The sequence below is a fragment of the Oncorhynchus mykiss genome, chromosome 16, assembly GCF_013265735.2.
Source record: "Oncorhynchus mykiss isolate Arlee chromosome 16, USDA_OmykA_1.1, whole genome shotgun sequence".
Lineage (NCBI taxonomy): Eukaryota > Metazoa > Chordata > Actinopteri > Salmoniformes > Salmonidae > Oncorhynchus > Oncorhynchus mykiss.
Genome location: NC_048580.1, coordinates 57940391 through 57965772, shown reverse-complemented (window position 1 = coordinate 57965772; position 25382 = coordinate 57940391). Strand labels below are relative to the sequence as shown.

The 25382-nt window shown below is 43.6% G+C and overlaps 1 protein-coding gene across 2 annotated transcripts; it reads right to left on the bottom strand.

Moving 5' to 3' along the window:
- Positions 1–1589: 1589 nt before the first annotated feature.
- Positions 1590–10857, bottom strand: LOC118936470 (protein NYNRIN-like). 2 transcript variants are annotated; one of them, XM_036947377.1, is made up of 2 exons: positions 8422–10857; positions 1590–4664 (listed from the first exon to the last, which is right to left on the bottom strand). In XM_036947377.1, exon 1 carries the CDS (start codon positions 10448–10450, stop codon positions 8990–8992), a length of 1461 nt encoding a protein of 486 aa, XP_036803272.1. In that variant the 5' UTR covers positions 10451–10857; the 3' UTR covers positions 1590–4664; positions 8422–8989. The 2 variants fall into 2 exon arrangements, with proteins under 2 accessions (XP_036803272.1, XP_036803271.1); XM_036947376.1 differs by having other exon boundaries at positions 1590–6283; positions 8422–10852.
- Positions 10858–25382: the final 14525 nt, after the last annotated feature.

The window sequence follows — 25382 nt, the reverse complement described above, 5'->3', positions numbered from 1 at the left end:
ATACATGTTGGTGTGTGTGTTCAAGCTCTCTACTAGAAAAAAAGTTGTGGGTCTCCTTCTGACACTGTGCTGTTAGCATATAATAACAATTTGAGACTTGAATTCTTCTATATACCTCTGTTCATTTGTGATCACAAATACATTTAATGACCTCCACGTCACAGTCTGGGAATCACATTCAAAAAACAGAGCCAAGATGAGGACCAACCAGTTTTCAGTCTGATTTCCAACCTCAGGAGTCTCTTCCTGGAGTTGAGGTTGGGTGGAAAATAGAAAAGTTAGTCACAGGCAAGTTGTTTTAAGTCCGGGGGCGCTAGTAGCAAGTCTGGAGCTGAAGATGAGAACAGGATTGAAACTGAAGGTTGTTCCAGTTACTTTTATAAGGATAAATTATAGGGAAGTCATAGGGTTTAGATAGCGTGACATCTGGGTGTGAATCTCGGGTAATTTAGAAGGGAGTAGTTTGTCGTTAAGTACCTCTTAACAAATGACTCTTTGCCTCATTGACTACGAAGTATACTTGATACGTAGCATTTGGATTTACCCAGTAATTCCCACACTATCAAGACACTAAGAAGATGAACAGGTTTACTCAGTCCCTATACTGTTCACAGTAGACCTGCATAAAAACAAAAATATCCCATTGAAGTTAAATCCATACCTTTTCACTTCTGAACATAACCTCAGCTAAAACATCTCTAGCCTACACTCTAGCCAACATCCCCAGGACACAAAGCATATCATTGTTTTACATACTGTACAGAAAATACCCATTGGCACATAACTCTATTCTGATACTTATAAAAAGCCATAAAAAGCCATGCAAACCTTAAATTAAGAAATGGTAAAGGTTGAGGAGTGAGGAGAAGGATCGGTTAGGTTACTGTAGAATTATGTTTACTGTGTGCACTGTAAAAAAAAACTATTCTGATGAAACCTGGGCACTATTCAACTTGGTCACACTTTATTTGGAAAGTCTGGATCTTCCATCTGTAGATGCACTACAGATTGTCATACTATCAACAAACTATCTGTTGATAAGCAGCTGCTTGCTAAAGTTATGGTTAGAGTTAGGTTTAGTATACGGGTTAGAGTAAGGGTTAAGGTTAGGGTTAGGTTTAAGGTTAGGAATAAGGTTTAAGGTTAGGGTTAGAGCTAGGGTTAGGATTAGCAGATAGTTAGTTGAAATGTTACTGATAGTCTGTCGATGACATACAGATGGACTATCCAAGTAAAGTGTTACCTTCAACTTTATTGGATGCTCTGTACAGTTTTCATACGCTTGCATTTTGTCTGTAAATTGATCTGAAACTAAGTTCAGGTCATTTAGTCAAGTTTTTAATAGTTGTTCGATGTCATTGCCAGTCACATAGACCCCCAAATGCTCAGTGTTTGGTATTTAACCCATACATTTAAGCCCTGTCAAATTATTTTTGACCTTACTGCTATTAGCCCAAACAAATACACTCACTACATGGAACAACACATAGTCCCCCCAAAATCTAAAGGAAGTTTGTTCTGAAGTGTGTCGTGGAAATTTCCTTAATTACCAAATGATGAGAGAGCAAATCACACATGAGTCAGAGTTATGCTTAATCTTCACCTTTAATAATAATTAAGCTTTTGCAATAGCATTTTGACTTTCAACAGTTCAGTATAATCTAATGAAAAGTTGAGAGTGCCAACATAATGGCAAATGGGTTCCTTTATAGCAAAGATCCACCCCCTCTCAAGACGACATGACAAAACACAGGTCTTAGGAACTTACACAAAGAAAAAACCTTACTTCAGAGAGAATAGTCAGACAGAGTGGGCTATAAATTATCGTTCAGTTTGGTCTCCTAAACAAAGCTCTTATCTCGTCCTTGGTACAAAATGGTACCAAGACATTACCCCCACCCTATGATATATATCAAATTGTCATTTAGATAGAACCAATTCTAAATACAACCAATCAGAGGACAAACTCACGGAGAGGAGAGTGACCCTATAGGTCAACAAAGAGGGAGCATAGAATGATTCCAGACACTGTCACCCTCCTTTCCCAGATGAGAAAATTAGGGAGTCACTGGCACACAGAAAATATATGTTTACACATGATGACCCCTTGACCTCTCCCCTCTCTGCGGCCCATGCAACTTAGTCCTGACATAGAACAGATAACTGCCAATGGCCACCACTATAGTACAACAAAATACATTCTTATGAGAAATAACTCTTAAGCATATCATGGAAATAAAACATCTTATCTATGTTACCCAACTAATTCTGATCATTCCACAACATTCCCCTCTCAAGGGACTCAGTCCCTTCTGAAGAATCACAATAGTAACATGGCACCTTACTAATAGTAGTTGCAGAGTATATAATACAATTTAAAAAATCTATAATCAAAATGTAAAGATAATAAAGAATCAAATCCCTTCAATGTAATTATTCACCCGTCAGAAACTGAGTTTACAATGTTTATACCATAATACAGACTTGCACCTGTTTAAACACATAGAATAATACATTTGTTGAGTAAAAAAAAATAACAAAACATATAAATGCTCCCAAAATTACAAGAGAAACCCTGTCTAAACACAGGCATCATTACAACCTATAGGACAGTCATCCCTCTAAATCCTCATGCTTAGAATTGGGTTCCCCACTATCAGAGATATAGTCAGGAATAGGTCAGAGAAATCATTCATATACAGTGAACCCTCCCTATCTACACTGTCTAGTGAGAATATTTCACTGTGTTCACCTGATTGTTCTCCATCAATCTCAGATTCCTCATCTACACCTACTTCATTTGCAAGCAAGGGCATAGTAAGAACAACATCAACCACTTTATTAAACAATTTCTTCACACAAATGATAATTAGCAACAGAGCAATCAGTAATATTAGACCATAGATGAACCAGTGGAAAATTGTCGCAGCCCAAGCACCAAACACTGACTGAACCCATCCTAACGGATTCCAGTTGATGTCAGGCTGGTGTTCCCTTTCGAGAACACCCCTAAGCTCTTTCAAATGTTCCACTACAATAGTCCAATTGTCATCTCCCTGGTGTATAAATGTACAACAGTGATCTCCTATAATTTGACACACCCCTCCTTCACGTGCTAGCAACATGTCAAGTGCCACCCTATTTTGTGTTGCCATGAGTTGAGTGGCTTGTAATTCTGGTCTTATCATAGAAAACCCTGCAGTGGTCAAATTTACCAGGGATTCCAAATGATATCCTAGCCTATCCAACTCATGTGCATTCACCGATGCCCCACACCAGGGGATTAAACCACGGCAGAACTTTTCCAATTTCGAGGATCGTCGAGAGTCACTAGGGAGGGACATTATTGTATTGCGAGATGTCCCTCTTAATTAGTCTTAACCTGCTTGGAATAGAGGAATTAGTTTTATGCATTACCACAAGGGAGATGTTTAGTTTACCAAAAATACAGCACCCTGTCCAATTTGTGGGTAGGTAGAGATAAGCTTTATCACCACAAATCCAATAATGATCAGTAAATGTTGCCGAGCCAAATTGATGAGGAGAACGATTGTCAGTTTCAGCATCAATAATGGTGTGTCCCACCCTCAGTCTAATGGGGTATCCAGAGCTGCATGTTCCCTTCTTCCAGCTACATCCTATTGGGAAAACACTATAATTGACACATGTTGACATTCCCAGATAGGATTCATTCAATTGTGGTATGGAAATATTGCTTGGATTGTGACAATGACAGGTCCTAAATGGGGTTCGCCGGGGTTGGACTTTAATAGGTTCTGGTACACGGGATCTAGGTTCTAAGATTATTCTACAACACCAATGTGAACAATCAAATCCCCCCCGTAAATCTTTTGTTGATGACAAATTACCATTAATGCATTTATCCCTCAGTGTTCTACCTAGTGAAGGTTGACCCCATGTGTTCTCATTGGACAAAAGCGCCTCTAGTGCACATAGAGTGTCTTTAATGCTGACCTCTACTGAATACTGTAAGAATGGGGAGATCGCTGAATGTGGAAACAAGCTACATACATAACAGGAGGTATTTCCTAACATCAGTTCAGTCTTTACTGTATAGTTAAGCAGTGACCACCAAGTGTTTCCCTCGTGATTCCTACTGTGATGCTCATCCAGTGGATGCATTGACCTTCTTCTTCTTTCGATATGGGAGCGGCTATTGTTTGCTGGACTCCTGTCCTGAGCCTGCCGTTGGCTCGAGCTGGAGTGGCTGTTATCCAAGTCCCGCAATGGGACTGAACGGTTATCAGTCGAGTCCGTACCATGTTGTCTTTCCAGGACCGGTTGTCCTTGAGTCACAGTCCATATGGCAACTGTAATGAGAAGGCTCAAGACCAGAGCAAGAAACATGATGCGTAGAGTCTGGGCCTGATCCTCCCGTCTAGTGGGTGACTTCCGGCATCTCTGGTCCTCCATCCTCAGGGTCTGGTGGGCAGTATGGCACCTTCCTGCAGTGATTGGCGTGGATCCATGTAGACCTCTCAGCTACGCGAACAGCAGTGGGGGTAATCAGCATCACCTGGTATGGTCCAGTCCACCTCTGCTGGATCCAATGCTTTCGTCTCAGGTCTTTCACCACCACCCAGTCACCTGGTTGCAGTTTGTGCAGGATCCCCACCAGTGGCTGGGGTAGAGCCGCTTTCACCCTGGGGAAAATAGCCTTCAGAACATTGTTTAGAGCAGTACAATAACTTACCATGTCATCGTCGCAGCCCATCAGTGTCAGCTTGTTCTGTGGGAAGGGAGAATTAATCATCCTCATTGGTCTACCTGTCAGAACCTCATGAGGAGCCAATCCAGTGGTTCTGTGGGGCCTCCCTCGCATGTACATCAGAGCCAGGGGGATCACAGTGACCCAAGAAAGCCCCGTCTCTGCCATAAGCTTCACCATCATAGATTTCAGCGTTTGATTAACGCGTTCAATTAAACCCCCGAATTGGGGCCTATAGCTACAATGGGTCCTGAGGTCTATCTGCAGACTCTCAGACAAGTTCTGTATCACCAGGTTTACAAAGTGGGAGCCATTGTCGCTGGTTAATTTAGATGGTAACCCCCACCTTGGGATGATCTCCCTAAGGAGATTCTTGGCTACTGCCATAGCAGTGGAATGTCGACATGGGAATGCCTCTACCCACTTGGAGAAGGCATCCACTATCACCAGACAATATTTGTAACCTTGACAAGGAGAGAGTTCAATAAAATCCATCATTATGTGTTCAAATGGTCCTTCAGGGGTCGGATGAGCCGACAGTGGCATGGGAATACCTCTTCCCATGTTGTTAGTCATACAAATCACACATTTTGCACAAAATTGTTCAGCAAACACAGAAAACCCAGGTGCAAACCAAAATGTATTTACAAAATCAACAACTCCCCCCTTTGACACATGATCCCTTCCATGTGACAACTTAGCTAAGTAGGGGAAACATGAACGTGGTAAGACTGGTAGCCCAGCTGGGCCCAGCCAGAGTTTCTGCACCTGGTCATATGTACATAGTCGTTTCCACTTCCTCAACTCAACAGGACCTACAGAGGATTGTAAGTCAGAGATATCAGTGGGAGAGAAAAGGTTACTATCAGGAAGTAAAACCATCTGTAACACAGGGGCCTCCAAGGAGACAGCTGCTGCCTTAGCTGCCAAGTCAGCCATAGCATTACCTTTGGAGACAGGGTCGGAAGAGTTAGCATGAGCAAGGCACTTACAAACAGCAATTTCAGAAGGGAGCAAAATAGCTTTTAGCAAGTTATCAACAAGTTTTGAATGAGAGATCGCCTTACCAGAGGAGGTCAGGAAGCCGCGCTGTTTCCACAGAGTACCAAAATCATGTACCACACCAAAGACATATCTGCTATCTGTATAGATTGTAGCAAACTGGCCTTTAGCTAATATGCAAGCTCTAGTGAGTGCAAAGAGTTCTGCTGCTTGAGCAGAAAGGTGGGAGGGTAATTTAGCACTTTCCAGTGTGGTTGAGGCAGTCGTAACCGCATACGCAACCAATGGTTCTCCTTTCTCAGAACGCTGAGCAGAGCCATCTACAAACAGTTCCAAATGTGTATTTTGCAAAGGGACATCAGTTAAATCTGACCTTGGTTTAGAGACAAGCTCCAACAGTTCAGCACAGTCGTGCGGCTCTCCATCATCCTCGGTGGGCAACAAAGTAGCAGGATTTAACACAGTGCACCTCTTCAGGGTCACATGACACATTGTCAGAAGAACATTCTGATAATGGAGCAGTCGAGCTGGTGTTAGATGGGCCGTCTTTGCCTGTGAAATAAGAGCATGTACAGCATGAGGAACGTGTACAGTGAGTTCACACATGGCAACAATGTCTGCACAAGCCAACACAGCTTCAGTAGCAGCAGCCACAGCTCTCAAACAACAAACCAGACCTCTGGCCACACTGTCCAGCTGTTTGGAATAATACCCAACTGGGCGCTGCTTTCCTCCATGTTCCTGTGTTAAAACAGATGACATAAAACCATTTTTCTCACAAACAAAAAGGTTAAAAGGTTTAGAATGGTCAGGGAGCCCCAAACAGGGAGAAGTAGTCATGAGTTGTTTCAGTTTGGCCAGAGCAGTCAGTCCCTCTGGTGTCCACTTAATTTTGTCACTCATAGCCATTTTGTGGCCATAAATAAGGTCAGCAAGCGGCTGCACCACCTCAGCATAGTCAGGTAACCACGCCCTACAATACCCTGCCATACCAGTCAATGACATCATGTGTCGTTTAGTAACCGGCTGTGGGACAGAGAGAATAGCCTGTATCCTCTCTTTACCCAGCTGCCTGCCATTGGGAGAGATGTCATGACCCAAATACCTCACTGCCTGTGAAACCAACTGTAACTTCTTCTTTGAAACTTTGTGGCCATTCTCAGCGAGAAATATCAACAGAGCCCGAGTATCAGTTTCACAAGTTTCCATTGAGCTGGAGCACAACAACAAATCATCCACATACTGAATCAGAGTGCTGCCCTCGGGGGGTATAAAACCCTCCAGATTTTGTGCTAAAGCCGCTGAAAATATTGCGGCGGATTCCACGTAACCCATTGGAGCGACGGTCCAAGTAAAACGCTTTCCTAGAAACGTGAAAGCAAACCAGAACTGAGATTCTGGTGCCACTGGAATACTGAAAAATGCATTTGTCAAATCAATCACAGAGAACCACTCTGCTGTGGGTGGTACCGCCCCCAACAGTGTAGTAACATTAGGAACCACCGGGGCACGGGCAAAAACTGCATCGTTCACAGGCCTTAAGTCCTGGACAAATCTCCAATCACCTGAAGGTTTTCTAACAGGCAAGATAGGGGTGTTACAGGGTGATTCTGGACAGGGAATTAAAGCACCATTAGCTAACAAGGATGCATGAACAGGTGTAATACCTGCTATTGCCTCCTTACTGAGTGGATACTGTGCTCTAGACGGGCGCCTGGTATCTTTAGGAGTGACTACCATTGGCTCAGCTCCCTTTATTCTCCCAAAATCATACTTGTCCCTTGCCCATAGGCATTCAGGGACCCCTCTCAGGAAGGGTGAGTCTTCACTCAACAACATGATATTGGTAGAAAAAGAAACCTGATCAACACCATGCACACCCTTCTCAGTTTGTGTTCCCCAACTGAGTGGGTAGCAACTTGTCAGTGTGCTGGGTGAATAAGTTGACCCATCAGGGCGCATCTCCCAGTCTGTAGCATCAACCAAGCATTACATCCAAATTCCAGTATCCACCCATTCTACTCTGTCTGATTTTGCCAGGGACACATGTGGTGCGCTATCCTCAAACAGGTAGAGCTCTTTCTGTGCAGGGGTTAGATTAACCCCTAAAGCACAGAAATCACTGCTACAGTATATACCCTCACACTGCACTGACTCATTCTGTAATGTAGCACACAGCCATTGTTTCTCATAATGGAGATCTCTTGTCAATGGTGAAAAATGGGAGGTGCAATGTAAGCCTGCTTCAGACATGAAACTGCCCTCGTGGCCTCAATGGGTTTTGGCCATTGAGAAAACACAAGCAATATTGGGCACCTCATCATCAACATCCCATGCATAATACCAGTCACAACACTCAGACATTAACATCAATTGCTCCCCCTCTTCCTCCTCTTCCTCATGAATAACAGTTAAACTGGTTCGGCCACATGTTATGTTGATGCCCAGTTTACACAGGAGGTCCCTGCCCATCAGATTGACAGGACAGTGGTCAGAGTAGATACATTGATGTTGACACTTCTCCTCACAAAAGGAGACAGGCAGAGGCATAGTTACCTGCTCTCTGAGTGGGAGGCCTGAAGCCCCTATAGTTTTGACTATTTCATTAGACATGGGAGGTTTTATCATAGCCTTGCAGTTAATGACAGACATAGCAGCCCCAGTATCAACAAGAAATATTAATGACTCACCATTGACGCAAGCCTCCACTGTTGGCTCTAATCTCGGAAGGGTGTGACACTTTAAAAACAAATGCTCTTGTTGCTCTGAGGATTTTAGCACAACTGTCCCTGTCTTCTCATCATGTCAATACTCCTCCTCCTGTCCCTGTCCTGGATTGTACAGGGTCGTCTGTGCCGGCGGCCCCGTCTGCCAAGCTCCAGTTTGTCCTCTGCCTGAAGGGACTCCTTGTGGTCCCCACTGTTGCTGTTGCTGGACCCCGTGAGGTGGCCCGACCTGCCATTGCTTGGGAGGTGGCTGCCACGGCTGTTGTTGGAATGGGGCTGTCCATGCATGTGCTCCTTTTCCTCCTCTTCTTGCCCCCTCCTCTCGGGCCCCTCTTCTCGGTCCGCCCCTGTCTTTGTTCCTCTGTGGATTCGTTGGCTCAGAGCAGTCAGCAGCAAAATGACCCGGCTTCCCACAGTTGTAGCACCTGCGCACTCCACCCCCTCGTCCTGTCCCTGCTGGGGCTGCTCCCTTGTAAAACGTCATCTGGGCAGCCTGTAGTTTCTGTGTCTTTACTTTTTCTTCGTTTATTTTTTATTCCTTCTGTGTACTCTGTTGTCTCTCAGCATGCTTGCAGTGCTGTACCACCGTTGCTAATGGCTCAGTCTCCCAACTGATGCAGGTAGTCCTCACAGCTTTCTCCAGGCCCGGTGTCAGACCCCTCACTAGGGCGTCTTTCAGAAGATCCCCATATGCATGTTCGTTTGGTCTGATACCGCTGTGTAGCCTGAAACAGGTCTCAAGTCTCTTTCTGAAAGCCTCCAGGCCCTCATCTTTCTTCATAGTGCATTCTCTGATAGCAGTCCAGTCAGTCTTAGTTGGATACATCTCCACAATCCTGGCCAGCAGTGCCGTTATCTGGTCCTGATATGCGCCATTCTCAGCCCACAGGTAGTTGCAATCAAACTGTCCCTGTACATCCGCCCACCTGAGTCCCAGTTTCTTTTTACAGATATGGGCTATCTCAGCAGCAGATGGTTTGTACTGACCCACTAATACCCTCATCTCTGCTGAATATTTCACAGCGTCCTTACTTGGGTCTGGTAGGTCCTCTACAATGTCTTTGATTTCATCATGTCTCCACATCCTCTGGACATACACAATGGGGTTCCATGCTGCGGCAGCAGCAGCATTAGCATCATCAGGTCGAGGCTGAGGGTTAGGACAGGCCATCAGAGGGTATTGATGATACATGTCTGATGCTGGGTCATATTGGAAGGGGGTAGAGACACGCCTCTCCGTCCTGGTCCGTAGACGGTCCTTCAACGGGGGAGTCAGCTGGGGTGCCCCTCCGTCCTCACTTTCCTCACTGGAGCTGAGTGGAGGAGCCTTGAGAAAAGGATTGTTGATTCTTTTTCCTTTCTGGCGTGCTCCCCCCACTGCGCCTCCAGTGAGACTGGTCGGAGTCACTCCAGACCCTGTCAGGACTTCAGCCAGGCTCCGTGCCAGACGATCAATCACCGTGGTGTTGGGAGAGACAGGGGGTGAGGCTGCAGGTTGTAGTGGTCTTGCATCCAGCGGATCAGCAGGAGGCGCCTGAGGAGGAGGGAGGTCCGGCAACACTGGGTAGAGCGTTTGAGGAGTACAGTATGGAGGGGGACAGTCTCTGTCATCATCATCCTTCCTATTCCTTCTCACTGTTTCATCTTTCCACTTCTTTTCTCCTTCCTCAGTCTGAACTACCATATTCTGACAGGGTTTTCCCCGAAATGTGTCCTGTCTTTTCTTCTGTTTGTCAGCTTCCTTTTCCCATTTCCTGAATTTCACCCAGTCAATTTGATCCTTTTTTCTTAGTTTATCTTCCTTCTCTTCCAATCTCTGTCTTACCTCATCTAACAGTATCACACTTAGTGTCCCTGTCAAAGGAAAACCACCCTCTCTATGCCATAGAAGTACCTGTTCCAGAATATCCCTACCCCATTTATTTACCATAACCTTCAAGGCTCCAGTAGGAGGGTCCGGAATGCCTGGTTCTTTGCACTCGCGCGCGCCCATGGCTCACACACACACAATCTCACTCCCCCTCTCTCTCTCTCACACACACAGGGAGAGAAAAAAAAATACAACAGGAATTCCTTAAGTACTTCACACAGAATTTTACTGATCACCCACACAGGATTGGTCAGATGCTCACACAGAACTGGTCAGGTGTCCACACAGAACATCAGAACATAAAAAGGTAACCCACACAGAGTCTACCTACCGCGCCCACACATAACGCTCCTACACAATACTCACACAGAGTAACCCAGGGCATACCTGGCTAGCACATTTAAAATAATTGGAATTCACCACCTCTGAGAGTCACTTAGACAATCACACAGATACACAGAATGAGGTCCTTCTTCCACTAGGGCTTCACCAAGCTCTAAGTCCTATCCAACTCAACTTCAAATGTGGTTTGCTCATCTCACCTCTTTTTTGAATATTCTTTTTTTTACTATGTTCGGGGTGTGGTATCCACTCGGCTCGCTGCCTCTCCGATCTTAGGTTGGTCCATCTGCTCCGTTCTCGAAGTGTGGTCTCCCTGAGATCCCGAGTTTGAGGGATCCCTTGTGCACGATTACCTAGGTCATCAGGAGCAGTCACCGAGTGAAGATTCACATCCCATCCCCGTCGCCAAATGTCGTGGAAATGTCCTTAATTACCAAATGATGAGAGAGCAAATCACACATGAGTCAGAGTTATGCTTAATCTTCACCTTTAATAATAATTAAGCTTTTGCAATAGCATTTTGACTTTCAACAGTTCAGTATAATCTAATGAAAAGTTGAGAGTGCCAACATAATGGCAAATGGGTTCCTTTATAGCAAAGATCCACCCCCTCTCAAGACGACATGACAAAACACAGGTCTTAGGAACTTACACAAAGAAAAAACCTTACTTCAGAGAGAATAGTCAGACAGAGTGGGCTATAAATTATCGTTCAGTTTGGTCTCCTAAACAAAGCTCTTATCTCGTCCTTGGTACAAAATGGTACCAAGACATTACCCCCACCCTATGATATATATCAAATTGTCATTTAGATAGAACCAATTCTAAATACAACCAATCAGAGGACAAACTCACGGAGAGGAGAGTGACCCTATAGGTCAACAAAGAGGGAGCATAGAATGATTCCAGACACTGTCACCCTCCTTTCCCCGATGAGAAAATTAGGGAGTCACTGGCACACAGAAAAGATGTGTTTACACATGATGACCCCTTGACCTCACCCCTCTCTGCGGCCCATGCAACTTAGTCCTGACATAGAACAGATAACTGCCAATGGCCACCACTATAGTACAACAAAATACATTCTTATGAGAAATAACTCTTAAGCATATCATGGAAATAAAACATCTTATCTATGTTACCCAACTAATTCTGATCATTCCACAACAAGTGTCTATCCTATATGTGAGAGATATCACAAAAAAAATATTTTCTTTTTACATGTATTTAACCTCTTTTGTTCCCGCCTAAACAGAAGATACCTGTATACTGTACTTACATAAATTAAATAAATAAATGTATTAAATAAATTTTCAACTGGCACCAGAGGGGGCCTTCAGACGAGTTTTGAGGCCTGTGGGCTTCCCAGAGCAAAACAACTGCCATTTAAATTTGCACAAAGGGTTGTTATTAGTGTGATATTATTGTGTAGGCCAAACCATTCGGACACTACAGACAATTTTGTGAGAATACAGAATTTCTGGACGTCTCAGATATCTCTAGCTTAAACTGAAAGATTTTTATGTGGATTTGTGTATGATGCTAAATTTGACATCGACCTTATGTGTTTTAAAATACTTTCACCTAGTGGTATATATCAGAGTGGCACTGACAAGATAATGTTGTGGTTGGCATGCAAGACAATGGCACAGTTTACCCTACAGTTCTAGACAGAATAGAGTAATGTTCTAAATCATGACCTGTAAATGGAATCTGGACTGGTCCCAGCTCTCAGAGTGCTGTCATTTCTTAAAGGGCTCAGGGGTGGGTCCATGTCTGGGAGAAAGAACAGAGTCAATGGGTGACGGTAAGACATCACATTTCACAACTGGTTTAATGAGTCTCCTAGAGTGTTGTTTTTGCACCCATACAGAGGTTTCCATGCTCCATCACAGACCCACAGGCCCTGTCAAGAAACAACCCTTCATATGAAATGGTTGCATTGATATATTTGGTATTTGGTATTTTATTAGAATCCCCATTAGCTGTTGCAAAAGCAGCAGCTACTCTTCCTGGGGTCCACACAAAACATGAAACATAATACAGAATGACATAATACAGAACATCATTAGACAATAACAGCTCAAGGACAGAACTACATAAAAAAAAAAGGCTATCTAGGTCAAATAGGGGAGAGGTGTTATGCCGTGAGGTGTTGCTTTATCTGTTTTTGAAACGAGGTTTGCTATTTATTTGAGCAATATGAGATGAGTTCCATGAAATAATAGCTCTATGTAATACTGTACGCTTTCTTGATTTGATCATTTGGGGACTGTGAAAAGACCCCTGGTGGCATGTCTGGTGGGGTAAGTGTGTGTGTCAGAGCTGTGTGCAAGTTTACCATGCAAACAATTTGGGATTTTCAACACAATGTTTCTTATAAAAAGAAGAAGTGATACAGTCAGTCTCTCCTCAACTCTCAGCCAAGAGAGACTGGCATGCATAGTATTTATATCAGCCCTCTGATTACAATGAAGAGAAAGATGTGCTGCTCTGTTCTGGGCCAGCTGCAGCTTAACTAGGTCTTTTTGCAGCATTGGACCACGACTGGACAATAATCAAGACAAAACTAGAGCCTGCAGAACTTACTTTTTGGAGTGTGGTGTCAAAAAACCAGAGCATCTCTTTATAACAGACAGACCTCTCCCCATCTTTACAACCATTGAATTTTGATGTTTTGACCATGTCAGTTTACAATCTAAGCTAACGCTAAGTAATTTAATCCCCTCAACTTGTTCAACAGCTACACGATTCATTATCAAATTTGCAATACTTTTCTTTCATTATTAGTGTTTTTATGCAGGATTACGATGGCTCACTGTTCATTGATGGCATTTTCTGCCTAAGTTTGCCAATGAAGTAATCATTCAAATAATTGGCAACATCAAACGGTTTTGTGATGAATAAGCCATCTGATTCAATGAAAGATGCCGTTGATCTTTGATCGCCGGCTTTGGTCTTTGTCATGGTAGCTAGCAACGTAGGTTACGCTGTTACCACAATGGCTAACCACTTCATGGCCTGCGTTCAAGCCCTCAAGAAAATCCTGCTCTCTTGATATGCAGCTCCTCAGACCCGTCCTTGGTCGGCAGGATCACTGGCAACTGATGCCAACTGCCTCGCGAGATCCAAACTAAAATGTTAGCTAGCTACTATGACATTTCAAATACACTTTCAAAACAACAAACGACTTGCCTTCTGATTGGAATGTTCACCATATTTTCTGTAGGCCTATAAAATCATTTCTGAGATCTGGGTAGTGTCTATCAGTGTAGAGTTCGAGACCACCTAAAGCGAGACTGATTCAAGACCAAAACCGGGGCGAATCGAGTCAAAGTCAAGACCAAGACCAGAGAGGAGGGGAGACCGAGTTAATTAAGACCAATACCAGAAAGTCTAAGTCTAATTCAAGACAATGATTATAATTTTGTCAAATCACCACCATAATAAGAGTTCAAAATGTCCAGTATTTCTGGGTTCATATTTCAGAAGAACATCTGGATTCTTTAGACATTCAGAATGGTGAAAACATGCATACTGCAGCCAAATAGAGCCAATCTACAAATTATTGCTAACCCAAGCACAGATGGGAACAATTAGGGATTTATAAAATAACACAACATTTAATATATATACACACTACCATTCAAAAGTTTGGGGTCACTTAGAAATGTCAAAATTTTTGAAAGAAAAGCAATTGATCATTAGGAAACCCATTTGCAATTATGTTAGCACAGCTAAAAACTGCTGTCCTGATTAAAGAAGCAATAAAACTGGCCTTCTTTAGACTAGTTGAGTATCTGGAGCATCATTTGTGGATTCAATTACAGGCTCAAAATGACCAGAAACGAAGACCTTTGTTTCTAGCCATTCACTTTATTCTGAGTGAATTAACTTTTCAAGAATTTCCCCCACTCTTTCCTACCATTAAATCAAGGAAATTCTGACAAAGTTTAGTGATAGTTTTTCTTCCTCAGCTGGTCTCAGACCAAATGTATCGGACACCAAGACAAGACCGAGACACTCAATATGTAGTCTTGAGACCGAGACGGGCCTTGAGTACTACAACACTGGTGTCTAGGATGAGTTCTCTCTTGTTATGCAATGGGTGGGCCTAATCCTGAATGCTGATTGGTAAAAAGAAAACGCATTCCAGCCAGTGTCTGTTCCACAAGTTACCACTGGATAAATCTATGCCCTTAAAATTTACTCTGTGGCATCTGACTGCAGTCCACTGTCTCAGCCCAGCCAGGCAATTCATAAACTTGATCTCCGTCACGGTTGTTGGAATGAATGGACCAAGGCGCAGCGTACTTAGAATTCCACGTGTTTAATAAATATGCAACTCACCAAAAACAATATAGAAGAAAACTTAACGTGACGATCTGGGCTGCTCACAGGCAGCTACACAAAAACAAGATCCCACATAAAAAGGATGGAAAAGGCTGCCTAAATATGATCCCCAATCAGAGGCAACGATAGACAGCTTAGCCAAATAGGTTACATACACCTTAGCCAAATACATTTAAACTCAGTTTTTCACAATTCCTGACATTTAATCCAAGTAAACATTCCCTGTGTTAGGTCAGTTAGGATCACCACTTTATTTTAAGAATGTGAAATGTCTGAATAATAGATAATAATAAATAAATAATACAATTATTTATTTCAGCTTTTATTTATTTTATCACATTCCCAGTGGGTCAGAAGTTTACATACACTCAATTAGCATTGCCTTTAAATTGTTTAACTTGGGTCAAACGTTTCATGTAGCCTTCCACAAGCTTCCCACAATAAGTTGGGTGAATATTGGCCCATTTCTCCTTACAGAGCTGGTGTACTGAGCCTCCTTGCTCACACACACTTTCGGTTCTGGCCATAAATTGTCTATGGGATTGAGGTCAGGGCTTTGTGATGGCCCCTCCAATAGATTGACATTGTTGTCCTTAAGCCATTTTGCCACAGCGTTGGAAGTATGCTTGGGGTCATTGTCCATTTGGAAGATCCATTTGCGACCAAACTTTAACTTCCTGACTGATGGCCTAAGATGTTGCTTCAATATAGCTACATAATTTTCCTCCTCATGATGCCATCTATTTTGTGAAGTGTACCAGTCCCTCCTGCAGCAATGCACCCCCACAACATGATGCTGCCACCCCCGTACTTCACGATTGGGATGGTGTTCTTCGGCTTGCAAGCATCCTCCTTTTTCCTCCAAACATAACGATGGTCATTATGGCCAAACAGTTCTATTTTTGTTTCAGACCAGAGGACATTTCTCCAAAAAGTACGATCTTTGTCCCCATGTGCAGTTGCAAACCGTAGTCTGGCTTTTTTTATGGCGGTTTTGGAGCAGTGGCTTCTTCCTTGCTGAGCGGCCTTTCAGGTTATGTCGATATAGGACTCATTTTACTGTGAACGTGGTACCTTCAGCCGTTTTTAAAATGCTCCCAAGGATAAACAAGACTTGTGAAAGTCTACAAATCTCTTTCTGAGGTCTTGGCTGATTTCTTTTGAGTTCCTATGATGTCAAGCAAAGAGGCACTGAGTTTGAAGGTAGGACTTGAAATACATCCACAAGTACACCTCTAATTGACTCAAATTATGTCAATTAGCCTATCAGAAGCTTCTAAAGCCATGACATCATTTTCTGAAATGTTCCAAGCTGTTTAAAGGCACAGTCAACTTAGTGTATGCAAACTTCTGACCACTGGAATTGTGATAGTGAATTATAAGTGAAATAATCTGTCTGTAAACAACTGTTGGAAACATTACTTGTCATGCCAAAGTAGATGTCCTAATCGACTTGCCAAAACTATAGTTTGTTAACAAGAAATTTGTTTTAATGACTCCAACCTAAGTGTATGTAAACTTCCGACTTCAACTGTATATACAAAGAAATGTCAATAGAAAAAAGTCCAAACAAAGCGAAGTGCAGCTAGTTTGCAGTCTTTCCAGTTTCAGTTTGAAGTGATATTGTTAGCTGTGTTGTTGGCTATGTCCTCTGAATAACCGTGTCCTGACGAGAGAGCGCATTTTCTATTCCAGGCAAAATCACGCCTTATCAACTCATTGTTATGGATGAGTCCAAATAAATGTCACTAGTAAACAGCTTTAACAAATACAAATACTGTTGTTATTCTGGCTTAACTGTTTGAAGTGACTAAATTAGCCGTAATTGGCTCGCTAGCAAGCAAGGGATAAGAACGTTGCCAGCCTGTATGACAATGGAACATTTAGAATGAACGACTGGGTCGTCTCCATACATACAGAACAAAAAGACTGAATGGCTGGCAACAACCTAACAACCTGTACAACCTAACTGTGTACACCTGAGCCTCACCTGCCACACAATGCACCTTATTAAAGCCCTGGGGACCTGAGGTGACACATCACAGCAACTGGTCATTAATGGCACACACCAACACAATCACACACCCACACATGCACACATGCACACACTTACATACAGTCCCAGTCAAAAGTTTGGACACACCTACAGTGCACTCATTCAAGGGTTTTAATGTATTTGTACTATGTTATACATTGTAGAGTAATAGTGAATACATCAAAACAATGAAATAACACATATGGAATCATGTAGTGATCAAAAACATGTTAAACAAATCAAAATATATTATATATTTGAGATTCTTCAAAGTAGCCACCCTTTGCATTGATGACAGCTTTGCACACTCTTGGCATTTGCTCAACCAGCTTCACCTGGAATGCTTTTCCAACAGTCTTGAAGGAGTTCCCACATATGCTGAGCACTTGCTGGCTGCTTTACCTTCACTCTGCGGTCAAACTCATCCCAAGCCATCTCAATTGGGTTGAGGTTGGGTGATTGTGGAGGCCAGGTCATCTGATGCAGCACTCCATCACTCTCCTTCTTGGTGAAATAGCCCTTACACAACCTGGAGGTGTGTTGGGTCATTGTCCTGTTGAAAAACAAATGATAGTCAGTCCCACTAAGCGCAAACCAGATGGGATGGCGTATCGCTGCAGAATGCTGTGGTTGCCATGCTGGTTAAGTGTGCCTTGAATTCTAAATAAATCACTGAGAGTGTCACCAGCAAAGCACCCCCACACCATTACAACTCCTCCTCCAAGCCTCACGGTGGGAACCACACATGGAGAGATCATCCGTTCACCCACTCTGCGTTTCACAAAGACACAGAGGATGGAACCAAAAGTCTCAAATTTGGACTCATCAGACCAAAGGACAGACCAAGGACATCAGACCAGACCACCGGTCTAATGTCCATTGCTCGTGTTTCTTTGCCCAAGCAAGTCTCTTCTTCTTCTTGGTGTCCTTTAGTAGTGGTTTCTTTGCAGCAATTCGACCATGAAGGCCTGATTCACGCAGTCTCCTCTGAACAGTTGATGTTGAGATGTGTCTGTTACTTGAACTCTGTGAAGCATTTATTTGGGCTGCAATTTCTGAGGCTGGAAACTCTAATGAACGTATCCTTTGCAGCAGAGGTAACCCTGGGTCTTTCTTTCCTGTGGCAGTTTTCATAAGAGGCAGTTTCATCATAATGCTTGATGGTTTTTGCGACTGCACTTGAAGAAACTTTCAAAGTTCTTGAAATGTTCCATATTGATTTAGGTAAAAACATTAACGTTACATGTCTAAACAAAATACCAAGTTAAAATTTGCTGTTAGCTAGCTAACGTTAGCGGAGGTTAGATGGCTGGCTTGTTAACGTTACTCTATGGATTGTGATTTTAGTAAAAAAAAACATTGCTTGCTAACGTTAACATTACACGTCTAAACAAAAGATCCCAAGTTAAAGCTTGCTGGTTACACCTAAAGCACGAGGACTTGCTGAGTGGTGAACTTCATCAACAACTACGCAGAGGATAGTGGAATAGTATTACCAGGATGCCACCCAGGACACACACACTTTGGTGGAATGCTGCTGCCGTCCCATGTGACAAAAGCAGCCGTGTGGCGTCTCTACAAGGAATCGATGACAACACTTGGTATGTAAAGTATAAACACATTTTGATTATTTAATTGACCTCCGACATGATTGGCACTACTTTTATTGACCTCACATTTTTTCTGTATTTTCCAGAGGTACGTGTAGTCGGGCGGTCGTCCTTCAGGAATCTGTGGAGAAAATTGCTGCCCCACATCTCAAGCACGAAGCTGAGGACAGACCTGTGCTGGCAGTGCCAGAGGAACAACTCTCAGGTTTTCAGATCTGCCAATCTGCCAGAAGCTGTTAAGTCAGCCAAGCTGAAGAAGCAAGAGCAGCATCTCCTGCTTGTTCAGAGTGAGCGGTCTCAGAGTGAGCGGTCTACAAGCGGTCTCAGAGTGAGCGGTCTACAAGACGATGGTTGCTGACTGCAAGACCACCTGTCAAGACCTGTAGTTGTCTCTGGGGGCCCCTACTGAACCAGCAAGCAAAGACATCAGGTTGCATTACAGCTTTGATTTTGCTTAACAAGTAAGCAACATGTCCTCCTTTATACTGATTAAGAACATAGATGGATAGATAAATATACACAAAAAAATATACAAAAATAATAAAAAATAAAAAAATACATATATATATGTACATATTTGAGAGGCAGGCAAATACATTTCACTGAGCGGTGTAAAGACAGATTGACAGGGGTGAGACAATTAATTGTAAATCATCTTAATGTTCTTTTGTTGTTAGCAGCTGCACTACCCTTCTGAACCTATGCAGCCAGGTCCAATCTACATTTTAACTCCTCGCAAGTGTTGTTTGGTGTCTGCTGTGAAGGAATACCACAACAAGTCAACTACTTGATTGAAGAAGGCAGCAGCGCAGTCATCAACTACATGCACCATTTCTTCACCGACTACGGAGTTGGGGAAACACATGTGGACCTGAATTGTGATAACTGCAGTGGCCAAAACAAGAACAAGTTTGTGCTCTGGTATTGTGCCTGGTGGACCATGCACAAGCTCCACCACAGTCTGGATCAGCTCTACCTGCAGTGCCTCTAGTCAAATGACTCTCTCCTACGTTGCGGCTACAATTTTTAAAATTCTGCTGCTCAGCCACTTTACCCCTGATTGTATGTATAAAACTACCTCATCTATCACTGATATCGTTATTGATATTGTACATACTGTATATTTTATTTATATTGACACTATCTATTTATGATATTGCTACTATGCAAGTATTTGCAACCATTTACACCTTCTGTAGAGACCATCCACTTAGCAAGACTTGAATATCGTGTGGTCGTAACATGATTTTGTGACATACCAAAACATTATCATGTGGCCGTAACAAGTGTCCACCACAAATATATGGCGCATGCATCTGTTTATGTACTATACATCTGCACCTCACGCAGCATTCAACTCAGGTTACATGGCCTTAACTTGTGTTTTTTATTTTCATTTCACCTTTATTTAACCAGGTAGGCTAGTTGAGAACAAGTTCTCATTTGCAACTGCGACCTGGCCAAGATAAAGCAAAGCAGTGTGACACAGACAACAACACAGAGTTACGCATGGAGTAAACAATAAACAAGCCAATAACACAATAAACAAGTCAATGACACAGTAGAAAAAAAAGAAAGTCTATATACAGTGTGCAAAAGGCATGAGGTGGTAGGCAATAAATAGGCCATAGGAATGAATAATTACAATTTAGCAGATTAACACTGGAGTGATAAATGAGCAGATGATGATGTGCAAGTAGAGATACTGGTGTGCAAAAGAGCAGAAATGTTTTTTTTTAAAACAGTATGGGGATGAGAAACTGTAGGTAGATTGGGTGGGCTATTTACAGATGGATTATGTACAGCTGCAGCGATCGGTTAGCTGCTCAGATAGTTGATGTTTAAAGTTGGTGAGAGAAATAAAAGTCTCCAATTTTTGCAATTCGTTCCAGTCACTGGCAGCAGAGAACTGGAAGGAAAGGCGGCCAAATTAGGTGTTGGCTTTGGGGATGATCAGTGAGATAAACCTGCTGGAACGTGTGCTACGGGTGGCTGTTGTTATCGTGACCAGTGAACTGAAATAAGGTGGAGCTTTACCTAGCATAGACTTATAGATGACCAGGAGCCAGTGGGTCAGTCTTGTGATTTTGTATCTGTATGTTAATAATTTGATGTCTTTCTTTCGTACCTATACTACAGGACATTCTGCAGAAGGACACACAGGTCTACTGAGACTCACAGAAATTTGGGGGAGGCTTAAGTTACTCAGGCAAATGTCCAAGACTGCTTTGGGTCTGAACTCCTCTCTTCTTTTAGATGGGGATGAGGAGGAACAGAAGGGATATGACTACATTAGCAGTGGTGATGATGAAGAGGAGGCAGAAGAGGGAGCAACCTAGGTACTACAGTACCTTTTAATTATACTGATGTTGTTTTGTTGCCTAGAGCTTTTATGAGTTACCATAGTTTTCACATTGTTATTTGTTTTTGTGCGTAGTTGACATTTCAAATAATGTATTTTACATGTACATACATTCATTACAGATGGCTTACTATGGCTTCAATACATTTTATTAGGCTTTTTGTTTTTTGTTTGTTGTTTTTCTTACTATGTAATAGACAAATGCAGTTCAGGTTCCCTTCCTGAGCGGAGGAAGAGTTGCTTCAGAAGACAGCTGTCATACCATCTACCTTCACCAAAGCCCACTCCATGCAGCTGTGAATCTGTCCCCCACAGGACTCATTTACAGTGCCTTGCGAAAGTATTCGGCCCCCTTGAACTTTGCGACCTTTTGCCACATTTCAGGCTTCAAACATAAAGATATAAAACTGTATTTTTTGTGAAGAATCAACAACAAGTGGGACACAATCATGAAGTGGAACGACATTTATTGGATATTTCAAACTTTTTTAACAAATCAAAAACTGAAAAATTGGGCGTGCAAAATTATTCAGCCCCCTTAAGTTAATAATTTGTAGCGCCACCTTTTGCTGCGATTACAGCTGTAAGTCGCTTGGGGTATGTCTCTATCAGTTTTGCACATCGAGAGACTGAAATTTTTTCCCATTCCTCCTTGCAAAACAGCTCGAGCTCAGTGAGGTTGGATGGAGAGCATTTGTGAACAGCAGTTTTCAGTTCTTTCCACAGATTCTCGATTGGATTCAGGTCTGGACTTTGACTTGGCCATTCTAACACCTGGATATGTTTATTTTTGAACCATTCCATTGTAGTCTCAGGTCTTTTGCAGACTCCATCAGGTTTTCTTCCAGAATGGTCCTGTATTTGGCTCCATCCATCTTCCCATCAATTTTAACCATCTTCCCTGTCCCTGCTGAAGAAAAGCAGGCCCAAACCATGATGCTGCCACCACCATGTTTGACAGTGGGGATGGTGTGCTCAGCTGTGTTGCTTTTACGCCAAACATAACGTTTTGCATTGTTGCCAAAAAGTTAAATTTTGGTTTCATCTGACCAGAGCACCTTCTTCCACATGTTTGGTGTGTCTCCCAGGTGGCTTGTGGCAAACTTTAAACAACACTTTTTATGGATATCTTTAAGAAATGGCTTTCTTCTTGCCACTCTTCCATAAAGGCCAGATTTGTGCAATATACGACTGATTGTTGTCCTATGGACAGAGTCTCCCACCTCAGCTGTAGATCTCTGCAGTTCATCCAGAGTGATCATGGGCCTCTTGGCTGCATCTCTGATCAGTCTTCTCCTTGTATGAGCTGAAAGTTTAGAGGGACGGCCAGGTCTTGGTAGATTTGCAGTGGTCTGATACTCCTTCCATTTCAATATTATCGCTTGCACAGTGCTCCTTGGGATGTTTAAAGCTTGGGGAAGAAAAAAAAATACAGTTTTATATCTTTATGTTTGAAGCCTGAAATGTGGCAAAAGGTCGCAAAGTTCAAGGGGGCCGAATACTTTCGCAAGGCACTGTAATTAAATTCTCTGTACCTCTCAGCCCCAGACACTTTTACTATTTTTGGCTACAGAGGAAGGATGGTCCTGGGAAAATGTAAGCCCTCTTAAATTCTTAAACAGCACTTTAGATGTAAGGACTGAAAGTCCATGACTTCCACACAATGTTAAACACATGATTGAGCTTTCTTTGGTGTTTAGAAACAATGGCGTAATAAAACCTAAGGAGGGAATTCGGTGGTCAACAATTGAAGAGTTTATTTCCATCAGAAATATTATGCTTGTGGGTACCTTTATGTGTTTGTAAAATATAACTCATTCCTAGATTTTATACTGGTTTAGTTGCGAAACACCTTATATCCATTGTTTAGTTGGAATATGTTTGTGTCCCGTATATTAACATACAAATTCAAATCATCATAAATCTGGCTTCATGCGATAGTGTTTGGTTAGAGTTAGGTCTTATCCCAAATGGCACCCTATTCCCAAGTGCACTACTTTTGACCAGACCCTATATCTCATATTATTGTACTGTCATATTATTCTATTGATAAATGTTTAAATATATTTATTCAAATATATTATTTGTACAGTTCTTTGTTTGTCACATTTGACTGTGTAAAACCTTGCAGTGCTACTTTTTTCTCTGAGAGTGAGGCAGACATATGTAATTGTACTAGCTCATGCCATTTTTCATTTATATTCTTGTAGAGTCATTGTGTACACACTGAGTGTACAAAACATTAAGAACACCTGCTCTTTCCATGACAGACTGACCAGGTGTTACGGTGCGTGAATGAGGACCCAAAAGCGAATTAACAAAACAGAGTATCTTTAGTTACAAAACAAAACGTAGGCTCAGACGGACAGGCAGATTCCGACAGGACAGGACAAGGTTTACAGGAACACGACGATGGTCTGGTTCAGGCATGAATGACACAAACAAACAAACAAGAATCCGACAAGGACAGGAGCAGAAACAGAGAGAGATATAGGGACCTAATCAGAGGGAAAAAGGGAACAGGTGGGGAACGGGGTGAATGGGTAGTTAGAGGAGACAAGGGACAGCTGGGGGAAAGCGGGGGAGAAAAGGTAACCTGACACGACCAGCAGAGGGAGACAGGGTGAAGGGAAAGGACAGAGACAAGACAACATGACAGTACATGACAGTACCCCCCCACTCACCGAGCGCCTCCTGGCGCACTCGAGGAGGAAACCTGGCGGCAACGGAGGAAATCCTCGATCAGCGCACGGTCCAGCACGTCCCGAGAGGGAACCCAACTCCTCTCCTCCGGACCGTACCCCTCCCAATCAACAAGGTACTGGTGACCACGGCCCCGAGGACGCATGTCCAAAATCCTGCGGACCCTGTAGATGGGTGCGCCCTCGACAAGGATGGGGGGGGGGGGGGGGGAAGACGAGCGGGGGCGCGAAGAACGGGCTTAACACAAGAGACATGGAAGACCGGGTGGACGCGACGAAGGTATCGCGGAAGAAGAAGTCGAACTGCGACAGGATTAATGACCCGAGAAATACGGAACGGACCAATGAACCGCGGGGTCAACTTGCGAGACGCCGTCTTAAGGGGAAGGTTCTGAGTGGAGAGCCAAACTCTCTGACCGCGACAATATCTAGGACTCTTAGTTCTACGCTTATTAGCAGCCCTCACAGTCTGCGTCCTATAACGGCAAAGTGCAGACCTGACCCTCTTCCAGGTGCGCTCGCAACGTTGGACAAAAGCCTGAGCGGAGGGGACGCTGGACTCGGCGAACTGAGATGAGAACAGCGGAGGCTGGTACCCGAGGCTACTCTGAAAAGGAGATAGCCCGGTTGCAGACGAAGGAAGCGAGTTGTGGGCGTATTCTGCCCAGGGGAGCTGTTCTGACCAAGACGCAGGGTTGCGAAAAGAAAGACTGCGTAAGATGCGACCAATAGTCTGATTGGCCCGTTCTGCTTGACCGTTAGACTGGGGGTGAAAGCCGGAAGAGAGACTGATGGAAGCCCCAATCAAACGGCAAAACTCCCTCCAAAATTGAGACGTGAATTGCGGACCTCTGTCCGAAACGACGTCTGACGGAAGGCCATGAATTCTGAAAACATTCTCGATGATGATTTGTGCCGTCTCTTTAGCAGAAGGAAGCTTAGCAAGGGGAATGAAATGAGCCGCCTTAGAGAACCTATCGACAACCGTAAGAATAACAGTCTTCCCCGCTGACGAAGGCAGTCCGGTGACAAAATCTAAGGCGATGTGAGACCACGGTCGAGAGGGAATGGGAAGCGGCCTGAGACGGCCAGCAGGAGGGGAGTTACCGGACTTAGTCTGCGCGCAGACCGAACAAGCAGCCACGAAACGACGCGTGTCATGCTCCCGGGTGGGCCACCAAAAACGCTGGCGAATGGAAGCAAGCGTACCCCGAACGCCAGGGTGGCCGGCTAACTTGGCAGAGTGAGCCCACTGAAGAACGGCCAGACGAGTAGGAACGGGAACGAAAAGAAGGTTCCTAGGACAAGCGCGCGGCGACGGAGTGTGAGTGAGCGCTTGCTTTACCTGCCTCTCAATTCCCCAGACAGTCAACCCGACAACACGCCCCTCAGGGAGAATCCCCTCGGGGTCAGTGGAGGCTACTGAAGAACTGAAGAGACGAGATAAAGCATCAGGCTTGGTGTTCTTAGAGCCCGGACGATAAGAAATCACGAACTCGAAACGAGCGAAAAACAGCGCCCAACGCGCCTGACGCGCATTAAGTCGTTTGGCAGAACGGATGTACTCAAGGTTCCTATGGTCAGTCCAAACGACAAAAGGAACGGTCGCCCCCTCCAACCACTGTCGCCATTCGCCTAGGGCTAACCGGAT